The 25730-nt window shown below is 40.3% G+C and overlaps 1 protein-coding gene across 2 annotated transcripts in view; it reads right to left on the bottom strand.

Moving 5' to 3' along the window:
* Positions 1–25730, bottom strand: part of ip6k1 (inositol hexakisphosphate kinase 1) — a 71292-nt gene that overhangs the window by 18698 nt on the left and 26864 nt on the right. Inside the window, exons 2-4 of one of the 2 annotated variants that reach the window (XM_048606357.1) lie at positions 24464–24849; positions 9961–10165; positions 4233–4414 (exon numbers count right to left, since the gene is read on the bottom strand). In XM_048606357.1, coding sequence (XP_048462314.1) covers positions 4233–4414; positions 9961–10165; positions 24464–24686 — 610 coding nt within the window. In that variant the 5' untranslated portion in view covers positions 24687–24849. Of the gene's footprint in view, positions 1–4232; positions 4415–5102; positions 5163–9960; positions 10166–24463; positions 24850–25730 lie in introns of those variants that run through there. The other variant, XM_048606358.1, reaches the window with a different exon arrangement.

The raw sequence follows: 25730 nt of genomic DNA, 5'->3' as shown, positions 1-25730 counted from the left end.
TGGAAGTGATCCAACTCAGCCTCCTCCTGAGGTCCCCGGCATCACAGATGTCTTCAGCCAATTCAATTCACTCTACTGGATGTCAAGAAATGGTTAAAAACCCTGGATACTCCAATGGCTATGGGCCCTGACAACATTCCAGCAACAGTACTGAAGACCTGTGGTCCTGCATCCCTAGTCAAACTGATCTAATACAGCTTCGGAATTGGCAATCTACACAACAACGTGTCAACTTGCCCAGGTATGCCCTATATAAAAAAGAGCAGGGCATATCCAACCCAAACAACTATAAAAACAAAGCTGCTGAAAAAGCTCAGCAGGTCTGGCAGCATCTGTGAAGAAAAATCAGAGTTAATGTTTTGGGTCTGGTGACCCTTCCTCAGCCAATTACCTCCCCATCAGTCTATTCTCAATGATCAGTAATGTGATGGAAAGTGTCAGACAGTGCCCTGAAGCGGCACTTGCAAAGGCATAGCCATCTCCCTTTTGCTCAGTTTGGGCTCCACCAGGACCTCACAGCTGTCAACCTCATTACAGGTTTGTGGACAAGAACTAAAGAAAAGTGGTGAGATAAAAGTAAATGCCCTTAACCTCATGGTAGTCTTGGCACAGGTATGGCATCAAGGAGCCCCAGCAAAACTGCAGACCATGGGAACAATTAGAAATTTCTCTGTGAGGTGGTGTCACACGTATCAGAAGGAAAATGACTATTTGTTGGAGGTCAATCATCTCAGCTCCAGGTCATCTCTGCATGAGTTCTTCTGGGTAGATTATTTAACGTCAACCTGTTCACAGTACACAGAAACAGGAGTAGGCCATTTGGCCCCTCAAGTCTGTTCCACCATTCAATGAGATCATGGCTGACCTGTGGCCAAACTCCATATACCTGCTTTTAGCTCATATCCCTTAACAAAAAAAAACTCTCTCAGATTTAAATTTAACAAGGGATCTAATATAAACTGCCACTTGTGTAAGACTGTTCCAAACACCTACCACCCTTTCCGTGCTGAAATTCTGAACGGTCTGGCCCCAATGTTTAGATATGCCCCCTAGTTATAGAATCTCCAACCAGTGGTAATAGTTTATCTTTATTGGCCCTGTTTTTTCCTGTTAATTCCTTGAAGATTCCTTAACTGTTTAAATTCTAGAGAAAACCTGCCTAATTTGTTTAATCTTTCCTCAAAACTTAATCCCTGAAGTTCAAGTATCATTTTCTAAACAGACATTGGAGTCCTTTAAGGCCAAAATATCCTTCCGGAGGTGTGGTGCCCAGGTAATCTCACAGTATTCCAACTGGGCTCTAAGCACAACTTCTGCACCTTTGTACTCCAGTCCTCTAGCAATAGAGGCTAGCATTCCATTACCTTTCTTGATTATCTTCTGTAGCTTTTCATGGTATTTTAAACATTTATGCACCTGAACCCCCAAGTTACTTCGGAGATCATTGTATTTAACTTTACAACATCTAGAAAGTATCTTGATCTATCCTTTTTCAGTCCAAAATGGATAACTTCACATTTGCTTACGTTGAACTGCATCTGCCACAATTTAGCCTATTCACCTAGTCCATCATTACTCTCTTGTAATTTTATGCTATTATCTACATGGTCTACAATGCTGCCTAACTATGTAGCATCAGCAAATTTGGATATAAGATTTTCTATGCCATTATCCAAGTCGTTAATAAATAATGTGAATGACTGAGGCCCCAACAAATCCTTGTGGGACACCACCGGTCACATCTAGCCAATCCTACCCATTATCTCTATTTCTGTCACCTGCAACTCAACCAATTTCCCAGCCATGTTAGTAATATGCCTTCAATCCCAGGGACCTCTACCTTAGTTGACAGCCTCCGTGTGACTTTTATCAAATGCCTTCTGGAAGTCCATATTAAAAATATTCAATTATCAGGTACCCCATCCTTGATTACAGACTCCAACAATTTCTCTACCACAGATGTTAGGCTAACTGGTCTGCAGTTCCCTGGTTTTCCTTCTGCCTGACTTAAATAGTGGAATTTTCTAGTCCAGAGGGATGACACCTGTACTGGGGGAACTCCGAGAGATTATGGTCAGGGCACCTACAAATGTGCTCTTCTTCTTTCTTTAAAACCCTTGAATGGAAACTTTTGGATTCTGGGAATTAGTCATTCTTTAGTTCCATTAATTTCCTCATTGTTGTTTACTTAAGTTAACTTCATTCAGTCCCTGTCCCGATCCACTATTAATTTCCTCAGGACTTCAGCAAGCTATCCTCCTTTTGTACTGTAAATATTGAGGCAAAGTAATTATTCATAATTAAAACAAAGAACTACAGATGCTGGAGATCTGAAACAAAACAGAAATTGCTGGAGAAGCTCAGCAAGTCTGTGGGAAGAAAGCTGAGCTTATGTTTCAATTCCAGCGACTCCTCAACAGAGTCTCGGAGTTTCTCCAGTAATCTCTGTAATCATTCAGCATGTCAGCCATTTCCCCACAGTCACTGACACTATCCCTACTTTCAGTGAATTGCTGCTGTCCTTGAGTTGTAGGGACACTCATTGCTTGGGAAGGCCTTGTGGTATTATTGCTGGACTGTTAATCCAAAGACTGAGATAACATTCTGGGGACCTGGGTTTGAAATCTGCTGCGGCAGATGGTGTAATTTGAATTCAATAAAATATCTGGAATAAGAATCTAACTATGACCATGAATCCATTGTCAATTGTCGGAAAAACCCATCTGGTTCTCTAATGTCCTTTATTGAGGGAAACTGCCATCCTTACCTGGTCTGGCCTACATGTGACTCCAGACTCACAGCAATGTGATTGACTCTGAATTGCCCTCTGGGCAATTAGGGATGGGCAATAAATGCTGCCTAGTCAGCGATGCCCTCATACCATTAACGAATAAAGAAAACGTCTTTAGTTATTTTTTCCCATTCATTTGTGGGATGTGGGCATTGCTGGCTGGCCAGCATTTCTTGCCCATCCCTAGTTGCCCTAGTGGATGAATATTGCTCCTGACCACCTGCTTTCCCATTATACAAGATTTCTTTTTATTGATTTGGATGCCCCTTGCAAATTTCCTGTCATTATCCCTTTTCGTAAACCAGCTTTGTGATCCTTTGTATCCTTTCCATTTGGCAGGGACTGTGCTTTGTTTTTGGCATTTCGTAAGCCCTTTCTTCTGGTTTAATGCTATCCCTGATCTCTTTAGTTGTCTATGGTTCTTTTTCCTCCTGTGAAGTGGGGCTTTTCCCTTTCAGGGTTATAAACTCATTCTGTATTGCATTAAATGTTTCTTTAAACATCTGTTCTTCAGTTGTTTTATCTATTAGTGGACGTTCTTCATTTACTGTGGACAGTCTCCGTCTCATCACATATAAGTTATCCGTATCTTTATCTAAAATTCTACTAGCTGATTTGTGCTTTTCCTGATGGAATATTCTCAACTTGCTTTGATGAGTGCAGTTCCAACAACACTCAAGAAGGTTGACACCATTCAGGACAAAGCAGCTTGCTCCGTTAGTGCCACGTCCACCATCTTCAACAATGACTCTCTCCACCACTGAAGTACAGTGGCAGCAGTGTGTGTATTCACACGACGCTCTGCGACAACTCACCAAGGCTCCTTCGACAGCACCTTCCGAAGCCGTAACTTCTACCATCCAGGACAAAGGTAGCAGGCACATGGGAACACTTCCATCTGCAATTTCTCCTCATGTCACTCATAGTCACTGTCACTGTTCCTTCACTATTGCTATGTCAAAATTACAGAATTTCTTTCCAAACAGCACTGTGTCCCTACAACTCAAGGACTGCAGTAATTCAAGAAGGTAGCTCACCACAACCCTCTCCAGCGCAATTAGGGATGGTCAACGAATAGTAGCTCTGCCAAATGATGCTCACATCCATCTCTCTCCTCCTCCCTTTAAGGCCTATCACTTTGATAAAATTTTAGTCACCAGTACTTATCCTTTGTCTCCGCTTGCAAAGGAACTATCTTTGAAGTCATTCCACATTAGAAAGCCCTGTATAAGCACAAGTTTTTATTGGCATGGGTGACTGGTGCAGTTACATTAACTCATGTTGAGAAGCAGAAGTATTATATGTTTATGTTGAGAAGTAGTCAGGTACTACAATTACATTAGGCTGCATCAAATAAACAGGATAAATTGGAGGTGGTGTTAAGCAGCACTGTCGCTACATTAAGCCCATTACGTTACAAGCAGTTCTGAGTAAAGGATACTGTAGAGTTTCCGATCCTTTGATTCTGAGCGCATGCGACTCAGCTGCTGCTTATGGCAGCGTAGACTCCAAGGGTTAAAGCTGATCTTCTCTGCAATCAGTGCACTGTTGCTGTCCAACATTTGGAAGGGAATGTCCGATGGAACCTGCAGCTCCACCTTTGGACTCTTCATCTCCTGAGTGCTGTAGGAAGGGCAGAATGATAAAAATAAACAGGGGTGAAGAGCAGAATAAAGTCTTTTCACACAGCAGTCAAACATATTCACTGATGATAGGGTTTCGCTAACAATCTTCCCTAGCCACATTGACCTGAATGCAGTCACAGTGCAATCCGTGCATTTTATTGAATTAATGTGTATTTGATTCTATAATCCCAACCAAAAGACAGTTTTATATTTTACTGGTAACCTTCTATTCTGGTTTGTTGGGAGCCTTTGAGAAATATGCATTTATTATGGAGATTTAACTTCCCTTTTTGCTATCAATTCTACTTCCTCTTACATCCAAAACTGACAACTGGAAAAGATGTGTGATGTAGAAGGTTTCCAACTTACAACAGCAGCAGTAGCGTTAGGGATTGACAGCTACTCTTGAAAAGCAAGCTGGTGGAAAATGAAAACAGACAGCCCCAGTGTTCTGGGCAGTTTCACTTCATACAAGCCTCATTAACAGTAAGTAACGGTCTGCTGCTTGTCAAGCTGTGTACCATGGGCAGCAGGAGTGAGCTGATTTATACTCACTACAATGAGCTCTTCTACTTTACAATGGCCAGGTCTGTACCTCACACACACTGTGCAAACTGGTACCGACACAATAACAAATATCTGCGGCACGGATAACTGCCACATTTTCTGCTCAGGGTTTCAATTACCTTCACAGTACGTGGGCAATTGATATCACAGGTTGCTGTGTGGCACCAGTCATTCCATCCCTGTAGCAATGCAAACACATGCAATATCAGAAATACACACCATGAACAGAAATCAGAATCACCCACCCGTTTCAGTGTTAACACAGTTAACCAATTAGAATTGTGTTCTTTAAAATGGGCACTTCACCCATTTGTTCTGTTGCCATGGAGAGCAGTGCAGAACAATGTAGGTTCACAGCACCAGTAGAAGACCTGACTTTCTCAGTGACACCTGTAAATTCACTTCTGGGAATAAACAGGTTACACCTATCAAATTCAAAACTTCAGTTGCTCTATCAAAGTGACAGTTTGCTTCAAACATTGTTAAAGAAGCTACAGAACAAAGACAATACTTCACAAAAGGGCTGTGGAAATCCTCAGTGATTCACAGTAAAGAATTTCTAACACTTGTCTAAAACATACTAGAGAAGACAATGAAAAAGTTTATAGAATCAGACTTTTAACTCATTTTGCTACTTCTACTAAAAGGTGCAACATTCCTCCAGTTCAATGTATGCATAGGCACACTTACAGTGCACTAAAATGTTTGTCTCAGCTGTCAATTTTAGCAAGTACCAGCAGTTTTATATCCAGGTTTTAGCCAGCTATGTAAAACGTGCTATGGGAAGCCTGCAGCAGTTACATAGTACGAGACCTGCAGGACAAATAGAACTATCGTACAAGTCAATATACTTTTTGTGACACTACAAATGTTCTCCATTAAATCGTTCTTGCCATCAATAGTACTCTACCTCACTGGTATAGTGAGGCACTAGTACAGAACAACATGTCTCTCCAGTGATACAATGACAACTTTTTAGTGACAGACCTGACCCCACCAGTACTGTAATCCAAGATTGCACACGAACAGACCTGTAGCACAATTACTGTCACTCAGTGTTAATATAGTGATCAAAATGTAACCATTAGTACGGTACCTCAGTGTCACGCAGAGACAGGCACGTATTCAGAGATATTGTACCCCGATGGTACAGTGACAGCCTTGTACCCACCAGTACTCTCCCACTGTTATAATGACAAGTCAGGATACTCTACATAAGTAATTGTACACACAATTACTGAACTCCAGTGTAAATGTAGCTGTACTTACCAGTACTGGAGTCCACCCACCCCAAATTCTTAAACATTAACAAAGCTACATCCATCAGTATGATACCACCAAGGGTTCACAGTGTCAGCTTTGTATCCATAAGAGCCACAACGTAGCGTTATGGCAGTAGGTCTGTACACACAAGTACTATATCCTAGTTTATCCACCAGTACTCTATCTCAGTGCTATACTCATCAGTACTGTACCCTAATCAATGTTTATTAGTGAGAGACTGTTTGCCCACCAGCACACTACTGTACTATTATATACTGATAGATCTGTACTCATCAGCATTTCATTCAAGCAGTTTTATACATTAATTCTATACCCCAAACTAAACTGAAAGGCTTGTAGTCACCAATTCAGTACCTGAACGTGATAAAGCTGCCTGATATCACAAGGACCTGGTGATGAATCTACTCAAAGCTGATCATCAGGTTTTCTAAATTAGTCAATTAAAACATGAAGAATCCTCTGGGTGAGACAGGGAAAAGCTGAATGAGAAACATCAAAATATATCCAAGTGATTGTGGGGTCTTTGTGCAGTTATAACAATGTCCACAGACGAAGAGAGAAGACAGATCTGGAAAGGCAATTGATAATTAGCAGGCACCATATGAGGGCAATAGATAAGTGGAAACAGAATTGTATTCAACAACATTTTCAGGATCAGAGAGAAAACAGAAGCAGCATCAGCATCATCAGCTATATTAGGAAGGAAGAGATCATATTATTGGCCTAAATAGTGTATTTCATATAAACAATAAAAAGTTAAATTAGTCAGCATCCCGTGAGATGAATAGAGAGATTCTTCCGAAATATCCATTCTGAATCACTGACCGGTGTATTTGCACCAAATGCTCATTGTGGTTTCAGGAATTGCATATGTGACAGTTCTTGGCAAGAACATCCCAGCTCACCCCCCTCCCATATCTTTTGCCCACCGCCCTGCAATTTTCTTCTCTTCAGGTAATTATCCAATACTGTCTTGAAGTGAATCTGCTTCTACCGCACTCTCAGGAAGTGCATTCCAGACACCTACCATTAAATATCAGAGGTTAAATAATGGATTATCAGAGCCCATGCATATAATTTTCCCAAACAGAGTTTTATTTCTACTCTCACTCCACAAACTGCAACCATACTGATTGCTTGATTCCCACAGAGACATTTTTAAGTAACTTGTTTGGACATGTTGTGACAAACCTCTGGTCTAGTAGGTCTTGAATCCAGGCCTTCTGGCTCAGAGGTAGGGACATCGTCACTGCGTCACAATATCCCTCCTGTATCATATATGTATATATTTTACATAATGAGTTCACCCAATTATCTCTTAATTAACACAGAACCATCAGCTGTACCCTAAAATCCTCCATAAAAGATTTCTCTTATGTTGACCAGGGTTCTTTTATGACTCACCTTAAATATCATGGAGATATGCTTGTTTGAGGTATGATGGAGGCACTTCAGCACAACACAACTTTTTCAGTTGCATTAAGGGCGCAATGCATAAGCAAAAATCATTTAAGTTGGTAGACATAAAGTAAAACAAAGAATGAACAGTGCTTGATTTAGTACTAGGCCTCAAGGACTGAGATGGGTGTGGATTCAATTCTTACTCTGTGCTGAGATGTGTCCGGGCAGTGACTAGGGTGCTAGGATTTGTTTTAGTTCCCAGAATGGTGACAGGAAAAGTCAGACAGGGGTCCCCACCTCTGACTACCAGCAGCTGGAAAGTGTGCACGCACAGTTAGTAAATTAAAAGTAAAAATAATGCAGATATTGGAATTCTGAAATAAAAACAGAGAAGTGCTAAAGATACTTAGCAGTTCTAGCAGCACTCGTGGAGAGAGAAACAAAGTTAATACTGAGTCTGATATGACTTCTTCAGGGCTCAGAATTCCAAAACAAAGAAAAGGGTACATTGGATTTGAAACGGTAACTCTGTTTCTCTCTGCACAGATGCTGTCAGGCCTGCACCATTTTCTGTTTTTAAGCGCAGAGTAAATAAAGCGAGGATTATACACATCTGTGATGCTGCACAAAGTCAAATAGCACAAGAACCCTGAATGTCCTTGAGTGAGCACACTTCAAACATAACCAGTTACCTGTTAAAGCTAATGTTCATCTCCTGACTGTGCTTGCTCCTTGCTTTCCCTCAGTGAGCACTGAATTTTTAAATAAATTTACTTTCTAACTTCTCTGGGTATCAAGCCTACTCGTCAGCACTGGGGAGCAACTGAGACGCAGTTAATGTGTCTCTTTGTTTAGTCTATAGCTCATCATTACAGTCTGTTTCTTCACATTCAGCATATGCTATTGGTCCTACAAGGATTTCATTATCAGTTATTTGTGTCAAGAAAAAAATTTTTCCTGCTCTTTAGTTTTATTTGATCACTGTCCAGAACTCAACTCCTGATCATAAATTCACAGTCCTGAGCAGAAGTGTAGTTGTTCACTACTTCTACATCATATTGTGACCTTCAATTTCACTCTTGCGCTGCCATGCAACCAATTTTGATATCTCCTGGACCTTCGTTTCCAAGACATCTACTTCAACAATGCATCCTCCAATACTCTCCCCTTCAAATAGTTTCCGATTCTAACACCTGCCCCTCCAAACCTGGACAATGCTGATAGTCCATATTGATTCGACCCTTCTTAACAGAAACTTTATCTCATCATGCTTTAACTCTGAACAGCTTTCTATTGACTCCTCTGAATTTCCTGCTCGCATCTCTATCTGGATGTCAATATGTAACCACGTATTACTTTTTATTTTAAATTCCTTCCCTAGACCCCTCCTGTTTTCATTCTGTCACCACTACTTGTAGCTACTCCCGCCAGGAGATGCTGTCATGGTATATCTCCTTTAATTTGTTCCCGAGGACGCTCTGCCTTCTGAAATTCCTACCATACCCCCTTCAGCACTCGCTACCCTATTTACTCTGTTGATGGGGTTGGTTAGCTCAGTTGTCTGAACAGCTAGTTTGTGATGTAGAATCACACCAACAGCCTGGGTTCAATTCCTGCACCAAACGAGGTTACCACAAAGGCTCTCCTTCTCGACCTCCCCCTTCACCCGAGGTGTGGTGACCCTCAGGTTAAATTACCACCACTCTAATGAGAAGCAGCCTTACGGTCCTTTGGTCTATCGCAATATTACTTACTTGCTGCAGTTGACTCCATCACAATTTTCCCAATGAAGTGAAGTTATTAAGACCGGAGATTCAATGTTCAAGGATACACAGCAAGACAACAACCTGCAGTCACATATTGTGTTAAAAGTAGTAAAATCCCCCAAGTTGCTTTCCAGGAGTGTTAGCAAATGAAAATGTGACACCCAGTCATGTAAGGATATTCTTGGATAAGTGCCGAAATGCTTGGTCAACAGTTGGTTTTAAGGGGTGTTATAAAAGGAGGACAGTGGCAGAGAGATAGCAAAAGCAAATTCCATTTCTTGGTGCCAAAGTGGCTGAAGTCACAGCCACCATTGCTAAAACCAAATAAATCAAAAATGCATGACAGGCCAGAATTGGATATGGTGCTCCCAAAGGTTTGTGGAACTAGAAGGGGTTACAGATTTCGATTGCAAGATTCCCAAGTATTTTCATCTAGGAAACTATTATTATAACTGCTCCCCTTCACAGGGGTATGAATACTATTCACTCTGACCACGTATACCCACAGCTGAAACCTTCCGCCTACCTCTCTGCGATGTCAGAATCATCCTTCGGGATCAGGTTCTCTGTGCCACTAGTTGAGCGATAAAGGCTTCTCCGTGAATGTTTCCTGCGAGGTTGCTCCCTTTCTTGAGCCTCATCTTGCTCTAAATTTTCACTTTCCACATATGGGTATGCAACTAGGTTAATGTAACCATCGCGCCCTCCTTCGAAACACACCAATACAACACCTAGACAGAAACATCAGCATTTGAACAAGCTAAATTGGATAGAAATAACCTTAGCATTTAAACAAGCTAAATTCAGCTGTACAAACACCCCATTATCGACAATCTATTATAAGATTTCACATTTTGATTTGTGAATTGTCCAAACATTAAAGATTCTTACCTATTCATAACATCCTCCTTCAATTTAAGGGCACCAACTTTGAGGTAATTTCTCAATTTGTAAATACTATCCAATTGCTGTAGTAGTACAGACAGCATTGGAACTCACTTTTCCAGTCTAATTCTTTGAGAAAGTGATTATGAATGAATGAATATCTGTATTTTTACAGCATACGATGACACTTTTACATGAATAAAAAAAAGCACACAGTAGTCATGTTGGAAATTCAAAAGTAAAATGGAAAATACTGGAAAACGCCAAGGTCAAGAACCATCCATTGAGATAGAAGGCAGCAGTGTGGTTTTCTGGTGTAGATACTTTACTTACTGGGCGCCCTCAGGTGGCATAGTAAACGCACAAGCTATCAGTGCCTAAACAACCACATGAAGGAAACACTGTAATATTGGGTACCTGTGAAAACATTGGTATATCCTAATGTTCTCACGATGGATACATTCCTTCTTCACTTGCACTCTCAGGATGGGTTTATTCCTTATTCACCTACACTCTTAGGGTGGGAACACTCCTCATTCACTTGTAGCCAAGTTAATTCTTCTCCATTCACACAGGACTCAAATAACACAAATTGATGCAAATAAAATTTGGGATGTTTAGCATAGGGTTTTGAATGAATTAATTGTTCTAAATATTTAATTCTAATTCTGGTAACTTTCTGATCCAATATTGCTGTGCAACAAGAAAATAGAGGGGCTAGATTCGATAAACTGGCTTAAGTGGGTTCCATATGCAGCTAGAGTAAATGTTGTAGTAGTTAGGAATCTGATGAATGTGTCCTTTGCCAGATAAAAGGCCACAAACCAATAAAAATTAGGAGCCAAGATCATATTAGCACCTTGAAGACCTTTATTAAAGTAGAAATTTTAAACTATTTATCTCAGAATTTCTTTTACACCCATCTTGGTGAAAAGTGGCTAGCCTCCAGTTGGCAGCTGGTTATCGTAGTATGAGCGAGTGTGGTGTCCATTGTGTAATGAGTTACAAACATCTGACAGTCACCTCAGTCTGTCATGTACATTTCTCAGACTATGGTTGCAGGCCTCAACCAAATAGTGAGGAAATAAATGGAGTAGGTGACAGTTAATATATAGCAATTCAATACCTCATGTCATTCTAAAAGTGTTTTTCAAAGTAACTGGTCGTGATGGGCATGTGTGGTTTAACTGCCTCCTTCAACATATAATTTATAAACAGGTCTTTATAAGCAGCAGCCTGCATGCTGTGCTATTAATACCACTGTTTATACAAGGTTGCTTTAGTCACAGCCAGAATCTGGACAGGAAAGGTTATGGTGTTTTCAATCTGAGTTAATTCAGCCAACGCCCAGAAACCAGCCAGTTACCATCTTTGTCAACATCCACACTAACATCAACAACCACTTGAGTAGTGAGGAAAGGGAGGCCACTGCTAATGTTGTGGGAAGTTCATTCCTTGGATTACAATTTTGTTTGTTCACGGTCTTCAAGCTTTGGCATAAGCAGCTTCCTTCGGCTTCGTCAGATTAGCACTGCATCAAGTGTACTTGGAAAACTTTTCAAGAACGACGTTTCCTGATGACAAGGACAAAGTCAACTCCTTTTCTAATTGTATTAGAATCATTATCGACTGTCACAGATCAGGAAGGTTCAACGTACAAACTTTTTAAAAAATTCATTCACAGGATGAGTGCATTGCTGACTAAATGCCCTTCTCTAATTGCCCAAAGGGCAATTAAGAGTAAACAACGTTTCACTGGGTCTGGAGTCACATGTAGGCCAGACCAGGTAAGGATGGTAATTTCCATCCCTAAGGACATTAGTGAACCAGACGGAGTTTTGTGACTATCAACAATGGAATCATGCTCATCATCAGCCTTTTAATTCCAGATTTTCTTTTCATTTGAACTCACATCCACCATCTCATGTGGGGTGATTCGAACACGGGTCCCCAGAACATTATCTGAGTCTCTGGATTAACAGTCCAGTGATAACACCACTAAGCCATTGCTTCTCCTAAACGAGTTTTTAAGCTGGTATGTCCTTTAAAGTAATAACATATGCAAAAAGGCACAAATATAAGTTACATGAGACCTTAATTATGATTACTGATAACAGAGACATAACAATGATGTTGATACTTGTTGTCATCTTGCAGCCATCAGGACAGAATTGGAAGAACACCGATCATGAAGGGAACAGCAATTTATACTTCAGAGGGTGCAGACTGGTTGGTAAGTGAACTCGGATTAGTTGCGGTGCCGCCATGGAGACTGGGCCAGGGGGTAGTTAACCCCAAATCTCTATTTAAATTAAAGCCGAGCAAGTCAACTATTATTGGTCAAGGCACTGCCATGGAGATTGCACCAGCGAATAGTTACTCCCAAAACTTTCGTTTAGTTGAAAAAGCCAGAAAGTGAGCAAAGGACAGAGTCCTGCATATGACTACATGTAATTTCTACGAATCAGTACCTTCTTCAGATGGACTGCAAAACTCAGATTTGAGCTGGAGAAACCCAATGAGCCATCAGAGTCCTTTGAAATCAACTTGACTATCACTTGTGAACAAGGGCCTTTGTGAATCAAAAATGGAAAAGGAGCCTCTCCAAGTCAGGGAACTATGGCTCTACCAGTCTACCAGAGGTCAGGTTTATGAATAGTTTGAAGTGGGACAGAGAATATGTCAACAGTGAAGCCATAGTTTATAGAGAGGTACACCATCGATGCTGATGCAGCTAGAAAAGTACAATCTTGACAATTTTGGCAGGGTAGGTTGTGAGACAGATACAAACATTTCACAGAGAGATATTGATAGGTAAAGTGAGTGGGCAAAAAATTGGCAAATGGAGTATAATGTGGGAAAATGAGAAGTTGTTCAAAAAGGGAGAACAAAATAAAATATTATTTAAATAGAGAAAAGCTGCAACACAAAGGGACTTGGGGGTACTTGTGCACGAAACACAGAAAGGTAGCACATAGGTGAGGCAGGTAATCAGGAAGGTTAATGGAATGTTGGCCATTCTTTCAAGGAGGTGGGAGTATAAGAACAGGGAAGTGTTACTGCAACCATTCAAGTTGCTGGTGAGACCACACCTACAATACTGTGAGCAGGTTTGGTCCCCTTATTTAAGACATTATTTCATTGGAGGCAGTTTACAGAAGGTTCACTAGTATGATCCCTAGTGTGGAGGGATTACCTTATGAGCAAAGGATAAACAGGTTGGGAGTTAAACATAAGCTTATAAAAATGAAAAGTGATCTCATTTAAACATATAGGATTCTTAATGGGCTTGACAGGGAGGATGTCTCTGAAAGCATGTTTACCCTCGTAGGAGACTCGAGGACCAGAGGGCCTAGTCTCAGAATAAAGGGGTGCCAATATAAAACTAGATAGGGAGGAATTTCTTCTCTCAGAGGGTTGTCTCTTTGGAAATCCTTGCGACAGAGAACTTTAAGGGCACCATTCTGCGAGCATAGGGCAAGGCAAAGATGCAGACCTCCACAATAATCATATCCTACAGAGACACTAACATTTGCAAAATTCAGGCACCCACATTAGCACTACGTTTGCTTTCCTATTTCCCTCGCATACCTCCAGCAGCCCCTTGTTCTCCAACACACAGAACAAAAATCCTCACCGGCGTCAGCCCTTTCCTACATTGAAAATCTTCCCCAACATATTTTGGAATTGTCTCTTTTGTTAGGATTTCCTCCTACTTTGGAAACTCTTGAAATTAGGTTTCAGTCCCTTTCCTAACTCTTTGTTGGTTGCTTAGTATCTGCCTCTCCTCCACAAAGCTCCTCAGGATAAGGTACAAGTTTAATGTTGCTGTCAGTGACTCTGCAGAGATTAGGGAATCTTCACATAGAATTATTGACACAAACCCAAATTTCACTTCTCTGAGACAATGTGACTGGTGTACATTTTCTTGAGTAACATTACTAAATCTACCTAGCTCTCTAATGAAGCATATGTGCCTTCTTAAGCCTGCAGCTCTATGCTGATGATTGCAGTGCTAAATAGGATATAGGAATGTGAACTTTAAAGTTCCAAATAAGGAGACTGAGGCCTTCAAACTTTGGTGCATCAATATAGAAATCACCTTAGGAATGATTTAAGTTGTGTTCAGGCATGGGGATATTCTTAGAATGCATTGAGTTTCAGGTCACTTAAAGTCCACATAGCCATGCAATAAACAGCAAGTGCATAAACAGTCTTCGTAACCTTGAAAGTAACATCATCTAACAGTGTCTAAATATTTAACACCTTTCAAAAGCTCAACAAGAACAGATGGACACTGGTTACTTAACATGTAAACTGAGTTCTTGGATTTATCCTTGGGAATTTGTACAATAAGAAATACAAGCAATTGTTAGCTTGGCTCACAGATACAACATGTACAATATCATCATATAGTACTTGCCACTAATAACATGGTTAAAAGGCTTCTGGAAGTCAACAATTACAAATATTACATTTACAGAACTAGTGATGGAAGAATGGGAAATGAGAGAACAAATTATATTTATACAAAGCTCTGGCAAATCCTATTTTTTTGAAGTTTGTTCTGGGTATCTCACTTCAAGAATGATATTTTAGCCTTTGAGAGGATACATTGTAGACTCAAAATTATTCTGCATTTAAAATGTTTAACTTATAAGGACAAGTTGTATTCCCTTGAACAAAGAAGATTAGTGTGCCATACAATTAATCCGCTCAAGACAATTAAAAGATTTCATAGTGTAAACTGAGATAAACATTTGTTCTGGTTGCTCATTAGACAGGGAAAGAGAGTGGACAAAACCTAAAGATTACAGCTAAGCCATTCAAGAACAATATCAGGAGCTTACTTTGTTTCATAAATTCTGTTAGAAGTCTGGAATTCTCTCTGAGGTGAGGTTTGATACTTCAATTGAAAATTTCAGAACTGATAGATCTTTTCTGCAGTTTGGCACCTTTACAGCCATAGTTTTAGTCAATGGGGTCAGTTCAGTTGTGAAGCTTCAATTCTTGCTGACTAATGCTTTTAGCCTGAAGCATAAATGAATATTCAGGTGGCAATAAAGAGCAATAAACAAAGCATTTATGCAATTAGTGCTGTGTCACACCATCCAGTGGTTCTAGATGCTGCAGGCACCTTCTCTCATTCCAAGAAACAGAACCAAAATAGAACTTCTTTCACAGACACCAACACAGTTTCTGCTACCACAGAACATACCAGGAGGTGAAAACGGGGCATTCTCTCTTTCTCCCACTCAAAACTTACTGAAGCATGACGATACAATTAACATTGGAGCCAAGTCCAAAACGCTGAGACAAAAGCCAAACCAAAATATGCATTGACTTTGCATTACTGCAGACAAATCCTTAGTTTGTTTTGATTTGACTTGGTTTGATTTATTATTGTCATACGTACCAAGATACAGTGAAAAGTATTATTTTGCTGCTAACCAGACAAATCATACATCAGGGTAGTAGAACAGAATGCAGAATATAGTGCTACAGATACACAGAAGGTGCAGAGAAAGATCAATTCCAATATATGAGAGGCCCATTCATAAGTCTGATAACATCGGGGAAGAAGCTGTTCTCAAACCCCCGGTACGCATTTTTAAACTTTTATACCTTCTGTCCGATGAAAGAGGGTGGAAGAGAATGTAACCGGGATGGGAAGGATCTTTGATTATGATGGTTGCTTTCCCCGAGGCAGCAGGAAGTATAGACAGAGTCAACAGAAGGAAGGTTGGTTTTCATGATGGACTGGGCTGCGCTCACAACTCTCTGTAATTTCTTGCGGTCCCTTGTGCAGAGCAGTTATCATACCAATCTATGATGTATCATGACAGGATGCTTCTATATATGGGTCACTGGTGATGTGATTAATTACAGCTATTGGGATAATGAATGTAATCTTTTTATTTTCATCGAGTCATAATCCATACACACCTAACACAACAAGACAAAGATTTGAGTGACTTAGCTATCGCAAGTACATTGTGTGTCTCCATCAGTCCCAGTTAAACAATAACTTCAATGTAATGAACCCTAATAGATATTCTCTTTTGAGTTAGTACTGAAGGAAGCTTTCATTTCAAAAGTGCTCATGACTTTGATATCTTTGTGAATGTAGAAAGCACACACTGCAGTACTAAGCCATGTATGAAATTAGTTATACATTTTGCATTTATCGATTTGCATTTATTTAGCTTCTTTCTTGCAGCCAAAAAAACAGACTTAACAAAAAGCATTTGGATGAGATTTTGCAGAAATCCCCTTAAAGAGATGTTAAGACATTTGGCTGAAAGTTGTCAAAGAAGCATGATTTAAGAAGTGACTTAAAGAAGGAGAGATAGAACGGTGAAAAGGTTTAAGGAGAGAATTTGAACTTTCAACACTGCGAAAGCCAAATCCATTAACACCAGAGCGATACAAATCAGGTATCTACGACTAGATCTAGAGTTGGAGGAGCACAGAGACCTGGCAGTTTTGCAGGTCTCAGCAACCCCAAGCTATGGACAGGACTGTATAATTAGGCATGACATGTTGAATCTCAGTGAAAAATATCAGCACGTGCCACCCTGACCATGGTGATGCCCTCGCAGAGGAGAAAACAAATAGAAAGGAATGATGAAAGGCTGGGTAGAGGTACAATGAACCTCTAAGCAAAGGGAGGATACTTACTTGTAAGATTTTAGAGTCGATTTGTAGCTCAGGTTGTAGACGTTGTGGTTGGTTGGCTCACCGAGCTGGTTTGTTGTTTTTCCGCAGACGTTTCATTACCCTGCTGGATAACATCATCGATGCAGCCTCTGATGAAGCCTCATTTTTTCTTAAAAGGAGATGAAGTCTAATGGTTGTCCAAACCAAATGCTTTTGGTTTTCCTGTGCACGACACTTAACTTTCTGTTAAGATTGTTCTATTTATAACGAATACAGTGATTCACTAGGGTATTTTTCAACAATAATGTTTATTTTAGGTCCTCAATGCTTCCTGTACAAGCCTGAATAAGTACAGAACAAACAGACAAAGGCAGGGGCAACATCTCAGTTGAACAAATCTGACGTCAGCAGAAAGCGCACCAAGAAATGTCATGGATGTCAGCAGAATTGAAACCGAACTTTATCTTCCAGATACCTATGATAAGTTGCGTATTTCTTCAACGCAATTAGCAAACAAAATTTCACAAAAGAGATAATCCTCGCTGTTTGCTGGAAGTAGCTCACTGACATAAAAGGGATATCTGTGTTACTTTGTAAATGCATGTTTGAGTCAAAATAAGAGCTTGTACCACCAAACTGAATTGCAAGCAACATATCTGTTTAATCTAATCTGAAAAGCTATTCTGTGTTTGCACTTGGCAACATTCTGTGTAATGTCACAGAAGCTTTCACATTCAACATCACTTTAGAATAACCTATTCCCAGTTAAAATTTATGACAATGAAGCCATTTGTTCAATGGTTCACAAGAAGTCCAACTTATAAGACTTAAATCAATAATTAGAGATGAGACAGCAAGAACTACACCTGGCAATACATTTTTGTCAATGCTGGGATGCCAGAAAACTAGTTCTTGCTGCAACTATCACTTCTTCCTATTTACTGGTGGACACAGCACTAGATGTTATTCCACCTCTAATGTCATTGAGATACAGCATGGAAACAGACCCTTCAGCCAACTCGTCTGTGCCAACCAGACATCCCAATCTGACCTAGACCCATTTGCCAGCATATCTCTCTAAACACTTCCTATTCATGTACCCATCCAGATGCCTTTTAAATGCTGTAACTGTACTCATCTCCACCACTTCTCTGGCAGCTCCTTCCATAGACGCACCACCCTCCGCACGAAAAAGTTACCCCTCAGGTCTTTTTTAAATCTTTCCCCTCTCACTTTAAAACTATGCCCTCTAGTTTTGGACTGACCCACCCAAGGAGAAAGACCTTGGCTATTCACACTATCCATGCCCCTCATGATTTTATAAATTTCTATAAAGTCACCCCACAGCCTCCGACACCCTAGGGAAACAAGCCCCAGCCCCAGGCACTCCCTTCAGTCCTGGCAACATCCTTGTAAATCTTTTCTGCATTTTCTCAAGTTCAACAACGTCCTTCCTACAGAAGTGGCCTTAACAATGTCCTGCTGCAACATGACCTCCCAACTCCTACACACAATGTTCTCACCAATGAAGGCAAGTGTGCCAAACATCACCTTCACCACCCTGCCTACCTGCGATTCCACTTTCAAGAAACTATGCACCTGCACCCATAGGTCTGTTCGGCAACACACCCCATGGCATGGATGCAGTTAGAAACTCTCCTGAACCGTGCTTTTAACAGGAGGTGTATCATGCATGAGCCTGACAGCACACTATCAATACAAAGTCTTTTAGGGAGAACTACCTTGCTTGAAAAGCATGCAACCCATTATTCCAGATAAAGTTAACCTTTCAGGGTATTCAATGCTTTCAAAACGCCAGCTTTCTTGGACACTTTCTATCTGAGGAATAGTTCCAAAAATGATCCGCACAAGCCTTTTCAAAGAAATAAATAACCAAATTAGGTTCTGACTGGAGTTTGTAACATCTAGCTCACCAAGTGTTTAACTTTTCCTAGTTGTGCTATGTTACTGTGTGTCAAGTTGTGCTGGATCCACTATGAAGTCATTACAGGTCAGAACACAGTTAACACAACATTTGCAATTGCTTACCAAAAAAGTCCATTGCTGATCCTGAATGTGCAAGTTACAGGTTAAGGAATAAGAGGCAACTTTAGAAAACTGACAATATCCGAGAGTGCCTGATGGAGCAATCATATGTCAGGCCTGGGGACTCTAAACATCAACTTATACTGTGTATATTTAGAGCCTTAAAAGTAATGGCCATCCCAACAGGCTTCACAGGAACTAGGATGATCTCGGAATGATTTAGCAGGCAATAGCAAGACCTGACGGTGTTTTAAGTGGTCATTCAGTTCTGACAATAAATGGCTAAACCAGTTATCAATGATAACCTTTAAACACTGCATCTTTTGGACAGCAGCAAATCGAGGGGAGGGGGGGCGCTGTACCAGGTGAATGGCTGGGGTGAGAGAGACATATTCATGGTTTTGTTGAGAACTAAGACACTGAAAACAGCAGCATCAATCTTGACCCATTTATTGGTACAATTTTTATTTAAGGGAGGTAATTGACCAGGACATTAGGCCTGAACTTCTGTTCTTTGAATGAACTGCACCACTGAATCTTGAACAAGAATCTTGTTAATTGTTGAGCATTGACATAATACTTTATCCAAAAGATGTCACCTCAGAGTGTACAGCATTCATTCAATGCTGTGTTGAAGCATCAGCCTAGATTATGTGCTCCAGTCCCTGAAGGGACTGGAGATTTTATCCAAGTCAAGATTCCTTTCCATTTCATTTAAGTGTGGGGATCTAAATAAGAGTCTGTTTATAGCCTTTGTTCTCCTATTTCTAAGCTAGAAATCACTTGGACTACTGTGGCTGTGGGATGTTGCTGGAGAAAGTTGTTACCCAATACTTTACATAGCTCGCCAGATTAAAGTAAAATTAACTCGACTGGGAATTGACTATTCAAGCATCCATAGGGCCAAGCTGAAAGGCTCCACCAGATCCTGTAGCTTGTCTGCCACAGTATGGCAAAGTACTTGGCCTCCACTCAAACACAGACATTGGCAGCATATTCAAATTCAGCTCAGCTCATGTAGAATGATGGGTATGGTTCCTGATCCTAGAGACAGTGCTTTGGGGCATTCGCATCACACTTCAACAAGATATAGCCTGCGGGTGCTCAAGAAGACATTACTGATTAATACTGACATGCCAACCAAAGGAATAACTTTCACTAGCATCGGGTACAGCTCTTGAGATCTTTGCAAAGGTTGGAAATGGCTGAAATGGTATTGATCTACAGTAATAGGTTGTGAAGAATCACAAGTGTAGTGCCCCAAACACCGACCTGTAGACCATGAACTGTGCTAATTTGACCTGCAACGCTGGAAGCTTTTACAGTTTCAATGATTACTCCCCAGGTTTCTGCTGTTTTGAACTTCATGGACTTTAAAGTTTAGGGTGGGACAAAGGGTCAGGGGGAATCAGTACTTGGAGTCGCTCCAATACTGGTAAACCCATATTTACTGGGCACTAAGATCAGTTGATAGCTCCAGTTTGAAACAGACACAGATTGATGTTAACAGGATCTGAAACTTGGGGCATTCCATGACATAAATCAATTACTGTTTACACTATAAAAGTTCCATGACATATTGACAGGTAGGAGTCAGGTACAGACTGGCTAAAAACTAAAAACTTGGATCATATTTACTCTCAGGATATAAAATCCTGTATTATTTTACTGAATCATGAAGCAGAGGTGGCCATCATGCCAGTTTTTGATCAGCTGAATGGCAATTTTTGCCACAAAATTTTTAATCGAAGTAGTGGTTTGATTTAAGACAATGAAAATTTTGGGCTTTCAACAATATCACCATAACCACTTTGTTGCAGACTGTAGTCAGTTATTATTTTTAATGAATGCCACTGCATATTCTTAGAGTTTCATGTGTGATGCATCTCTCCAGTCTGAGATTTCACATACATACTTGGGTGTAGATGTATTGGTTCACATACTGCCAATTAAAGCATAAATTTACAAATAAATCTGTTTATTAAGATGAAGGATTTGAGTGATAGGGAATTGAAAAAGCCCAATACATCACTAGGAAATGCAGGATGAAATTTGTTCTGCATCACCTCATCAAACACTCATAGGGCAGAACTGGAGGTGTTAATTACAGGATAAGCTTCTTCTAAACTGCCCTACGAAACACTCTTTTATATGTACAGCACAAATTAGTACACCTTGATACTATCGCACCCATCTCTTCCAGGGCAGTACCATTTACAATATTGCTTGTTCTATTGTGACTTAAGCCTAAGCTCAGGGTAGAGTTTTGTAACTTCCATATCAATGACTTTGTGTCCATTAGGACCCAATCAAAGTCACCCAAAATATATTAGAGTGACATTAACAACCTGTGGGTTAAGTATTCATACATATATACATGTGAACATATAAATTAGGAGCAGGAGTAGGCTGACCTGATCATTCCTATTCCCACACATCCCTTTCACCCTCTTGTTTATCAATAACCTGTCTACTTCACTGCCTCAGTTTAGGTTGGGTTCGACCTCAGATCGAAGAGATGAAAGGCCAGCTCCCTTCAATGCATCATCCAATACATCATCCATTTCACATAACCCAATGGCAGCTCTGGACGGGTTATTCTACTTCCACTCACAACAGTTATAGTCACTAAACTCCTTCAGTTGCATGCACCAAGTCTCCAATGCTGAAGTAATTCATTGGTAATGAAGCTCCTTGGGATGTCTTGAAGACATACTTTTTCAACAATTTCAGCGTCTCTCTTCAATTACAACCAAATTGGTAACATCCCGGAACAGCTTCCATTAGATTGGTGTTAGATTATGAACCTGGTTCTACAATAAGAATGAGGTAGTTCATTTAGGACGAAGGTGAGGAGGAACTTCTTCACTCAGAAGGTGGTGAATCTGAAATATTCTAGCCCAGAAGACTGAGGACACCATTATTAAATATATTCAACAACGATATTGATAAATTTAAAGATATTAAAGATATCAAAGGACATGGGGATGGTATGGGAAAATTGTATTAAAAAGTACGAGATCAGTAATGATCACATAGAAACATTCAATGTTCAGTTAAGGAACTGGAGGATCTGACACTGTGCTATCATCTCAGGTTTGCAGATCTACACATGTACTAGCAAACAAAGGCAGTGCCACAAATAGCAACGATGACTAATTGCAGCGTAATGTATTCCAAGCATTCTTTAGTCAAAACATGCCCACTTTTTTATTTTGGGATGCACTTTTGATATTACATTGCAGAATGGCATTTGCAGCTTTGTGTAGAGCATTCTGGCATGGCTATCCCCAACTCTCATATTGTGTTTCACAGTTTCTGTCACCCAGTGTCTCAAATAATGAAGAAACCAAGATTGTTGAATGCTTCTGTGAATAAATCAGCTGATCAGTTTCAATAGCAGACAAACTTGTCCTTAAATGCCCAGAAATCATGCAGGATTTAATTTTTTTAAAAAATGCATTTGAGCTTTAGATTATGTAGTAAAATGTAGTATTAAATCAGGCAAACAAAAATCACCGTATTAAGATAATTAATTTCTTCAAGGGCTCAGGAGACAGAGACTGGAACTAGACTCAGTGTGGAAAATCAGAAAAAGTTCGTATTCTTGATTCCATCCATTGACTCCAGCTGCAAGTTATGTGAGAGATATAGTTAACTGCGGACTGCATTAGGCTCAGATCTGATATGCCAAAACTCAAAAATCCTACCCTTATCGTGGCCCAGGCATGAGTAAAGGACACTTAGGTTTAGCCAGACAAAATCATAGTTCAACCCAGACTCAACACCAGATAAGGAGTCAGACAACACTGAAACAGTGGTGAGGTCAAGAGAAGTGGTGAACACGTAGAACTGAGTGCTGTCCATGTACTTGCGGAACTGACCCTATGTTTCCAAGCAATGACATGGAGATAAGGAAGAACAGAAAGTCACAGAGAGGATTCCAGAGTTAACAACACAGGGCAGGTGCAGCAGCCATTGCTAAAAAGTATACCAAATATCCTTGTTCAGAGTAGGAAGTGTTCCTCAATAATGTAAACAGATTTTCAGCAGGAATAGTCAGTAGCCTGTTGTTCTGCACTTTTTGAGTTGATTTTTAATGACCAGCTAGTATCTGTTTCTTTGAATAATTTTTTTATGACATCAGAATAAGTTATATTAAGTAGTGAAATGTTTCCCAAATTGAAGGCTCTTAAACACTCTCTGCTTGATACCCACGAATAGTGGTTAAATGAGCTGAGGTTTTAATTTCAAGACTCAAAGAAGAAATATGGACATGAATTTGACAATTCCTTGGGATCCAATTCTTTATGTTAATTTAGGTCCAATTAGCCATGTTTTAAATGTGAGTATATTCTCATGACATTGACGATGTTTTGGCAAAACATATATTTTCCAAGTTTTCACATTCAAGGACTTTGGAGGAGATAGGGAAACTAGAGGCAGGATAATAGTCTATAATAAAAAAGAGTGCTTTGGATCATGTTTTTTGAGAATTTGGGTGGTGATGGCAATTTTGAACAAGAGGAGCTCAGTGAATTTCAAGGGGGGTCAGTGTCCATCAGAAAAAGCCCTGTTTTATTCTGACTTTGCTGATCACAGCTGGGGGCAACAATGAATCTTAGAGCAACAGGACTGGAGAGGGAGGAAAGAAACACTCATCAGCCAGTGTTTCTGTTCCTAACCACCAAAAAACTCAGTAGGGTAGAGCTTTTATGCAAAAAACTGGTGAGGAGAGGATAGGGCTGTATCGAGCAGCATGTCCAAACTTTGGCCTGGAACAACTTGCAGCTCTAGCATCTCAATCCAGTTTGTATTTCAATTTCATATTTGCCGGACAGTCAGTTAGTTTGAAGCTGATCAATTTACAGGTTTGGAAGAGTGGTTGCTTCATTGGTGGAAAATTCCTCAATAAGAACACCAAGAGCTACTGTTACTAGTAACTTGGCAAGAATGCAAATTAACAGAAAGGTACAAAAACAGAAGTTTGGACATCCCTGTCATAATACATTTGGCACTAATGTAGACAATTGAACAGAACTGGAACTGAGACTTTGGTGAAAATGGCATTTTTGCACGGATAAATCTGGAGTTTGACTTTATAGGGCTGAAGCACTATTTTTAAACATGATTCTTGTCCACCTCTGCAGTGTTCAGATTAATTTATCACCTCTGCAGCCATGATTTAGTGACGTGACTTAAATACAGGATCTATTTAAAGTAGAAACATGCAGAGTTCAGCAGATTCAGTAAATAGTCAAATTGTTCCTATTTCAAACAGGTAATGAATAGCTTCACTCAATCTCAACTATCTCAAATCAAGCAAAGAGAATGTTTTCTTGACTGTGCATTTAAATTTCCTCCATAGATGTTAAACTAAAATCCTACGGATTGATACTGTAGTACTAACTTTAACTGCATGACATGAAATGTCTCACCTTTGTACTCTGGAGTAAATTCTTTCATTTCTGGTGGAAGTGACTCATAGAATCTCTGCTCCCGACTGATCAGAGGTTTACAAACTGTGTGATCATCATACCGCATCATGCTGGTGTGTCCGCCAACTTGGTGAATGAAAGGCTCCAAGAGTACTCCTTTGCTTCTCTCTGGAACTGCGTTGTTACCATATTTCCCCACTTCCATGGTGTCCAAAAGGCACATCGCGTTACTGGGCCGCAGCTCAGAGGAGACATGGAGCACAGCACATAGGCCTGGCTTCACTGGGAGGGGATGCTTATGGACCAGAGGACCAGCTCCCAAGGACCAATAAGCGTCAGGGAAGAATAGCTCAAAACTTTCTAACAGTGTTGTTCAATGCTCACTTCTGAAAAAGAAAAGGGAGAAAGGAAAAACAAACAGTCAACTCACTTGAAATTCAGCAATTCCCGACATCTCATCACAGGCATTGGCCTCCAATCCCTGGGATGAAGGCTGATTAACAAATCAAATCAACAAATTAACAAGAGTCCTTTCCGCAAGGGGTCAGTGTCAGATGTTATTGGACAATCCTTGTCCAATTCCAAGTGGGCACAAAACTAATGAGTCTCTCGCTCATCAAGAGACCACAGGATAGTCTCATCTGGGGCAGGTAAGATGTTCTTCTCAGTTGGAGTAGAAGTATGTGTAAGAATAGGAGTCCAAGAGTAGGTAAGTCTTACTGCAACTGTACACAGTGCTGGTGAGGCTACATCTGGATACTGCAAGCAGTTTTGGGCCCCTTATTTAAGGTAGATATCACTTCATCGAGTTCTGAGGAAGGGTCACCAGGCCTGAAATGTTAGCTCTGATTTTTTCTTCACAGATCCTGCCAGACCTGCTGAGCTTTTCCAGCAGCTTTGGTTTTTGTTCATTGAAGGCAGTTCACAGAATGCTCTCTGTGATTAACCCTAGCATGGAAGGATTGTCTTCTGAACACAAAGGCTAAACACGTTGAGACTCTATTCATTGGAATTTACAAGAACGAGAGGTGATCTCATTGAAACATATAGGATTCTTAAGGGACTTGACAGGGTAAATACTAACAGAATGTTTCCCTTGGGAGAGCCTAGCACCAGACGGCATAGTCTCAGAATAAAGGGGTGCCAATTTAAGACTGAGGTGAGGAAGAATGTCTTTTTTCAGAGGGTGAGAGTCTTTGGAACTCCTTGCCACAGGGGGCTGTAGTGGCAGAGTCCTTATGGCTGAAATAAATAAGATTCGTGAACA

The sequence above is a fragment of the Rhincodon typus genome, chromosome 16, assembly GCF_021869965.1.
Source record: "Rhincodon typus isolate 14 chromosome 16, sRhiTyp1.1, whole genome shotgun sequence".
In the NCBI taxonomy this organism is placed as follows: Eukaryota; Metazoa; Chordata; class Chondrichthyes; order Orectolobiformes; family Rhincodontidae; genus Rhincodon; species Rhincodon typus.
This window is presented reverse-complemented; position numbering and strand designations above follow the sequence as displayed.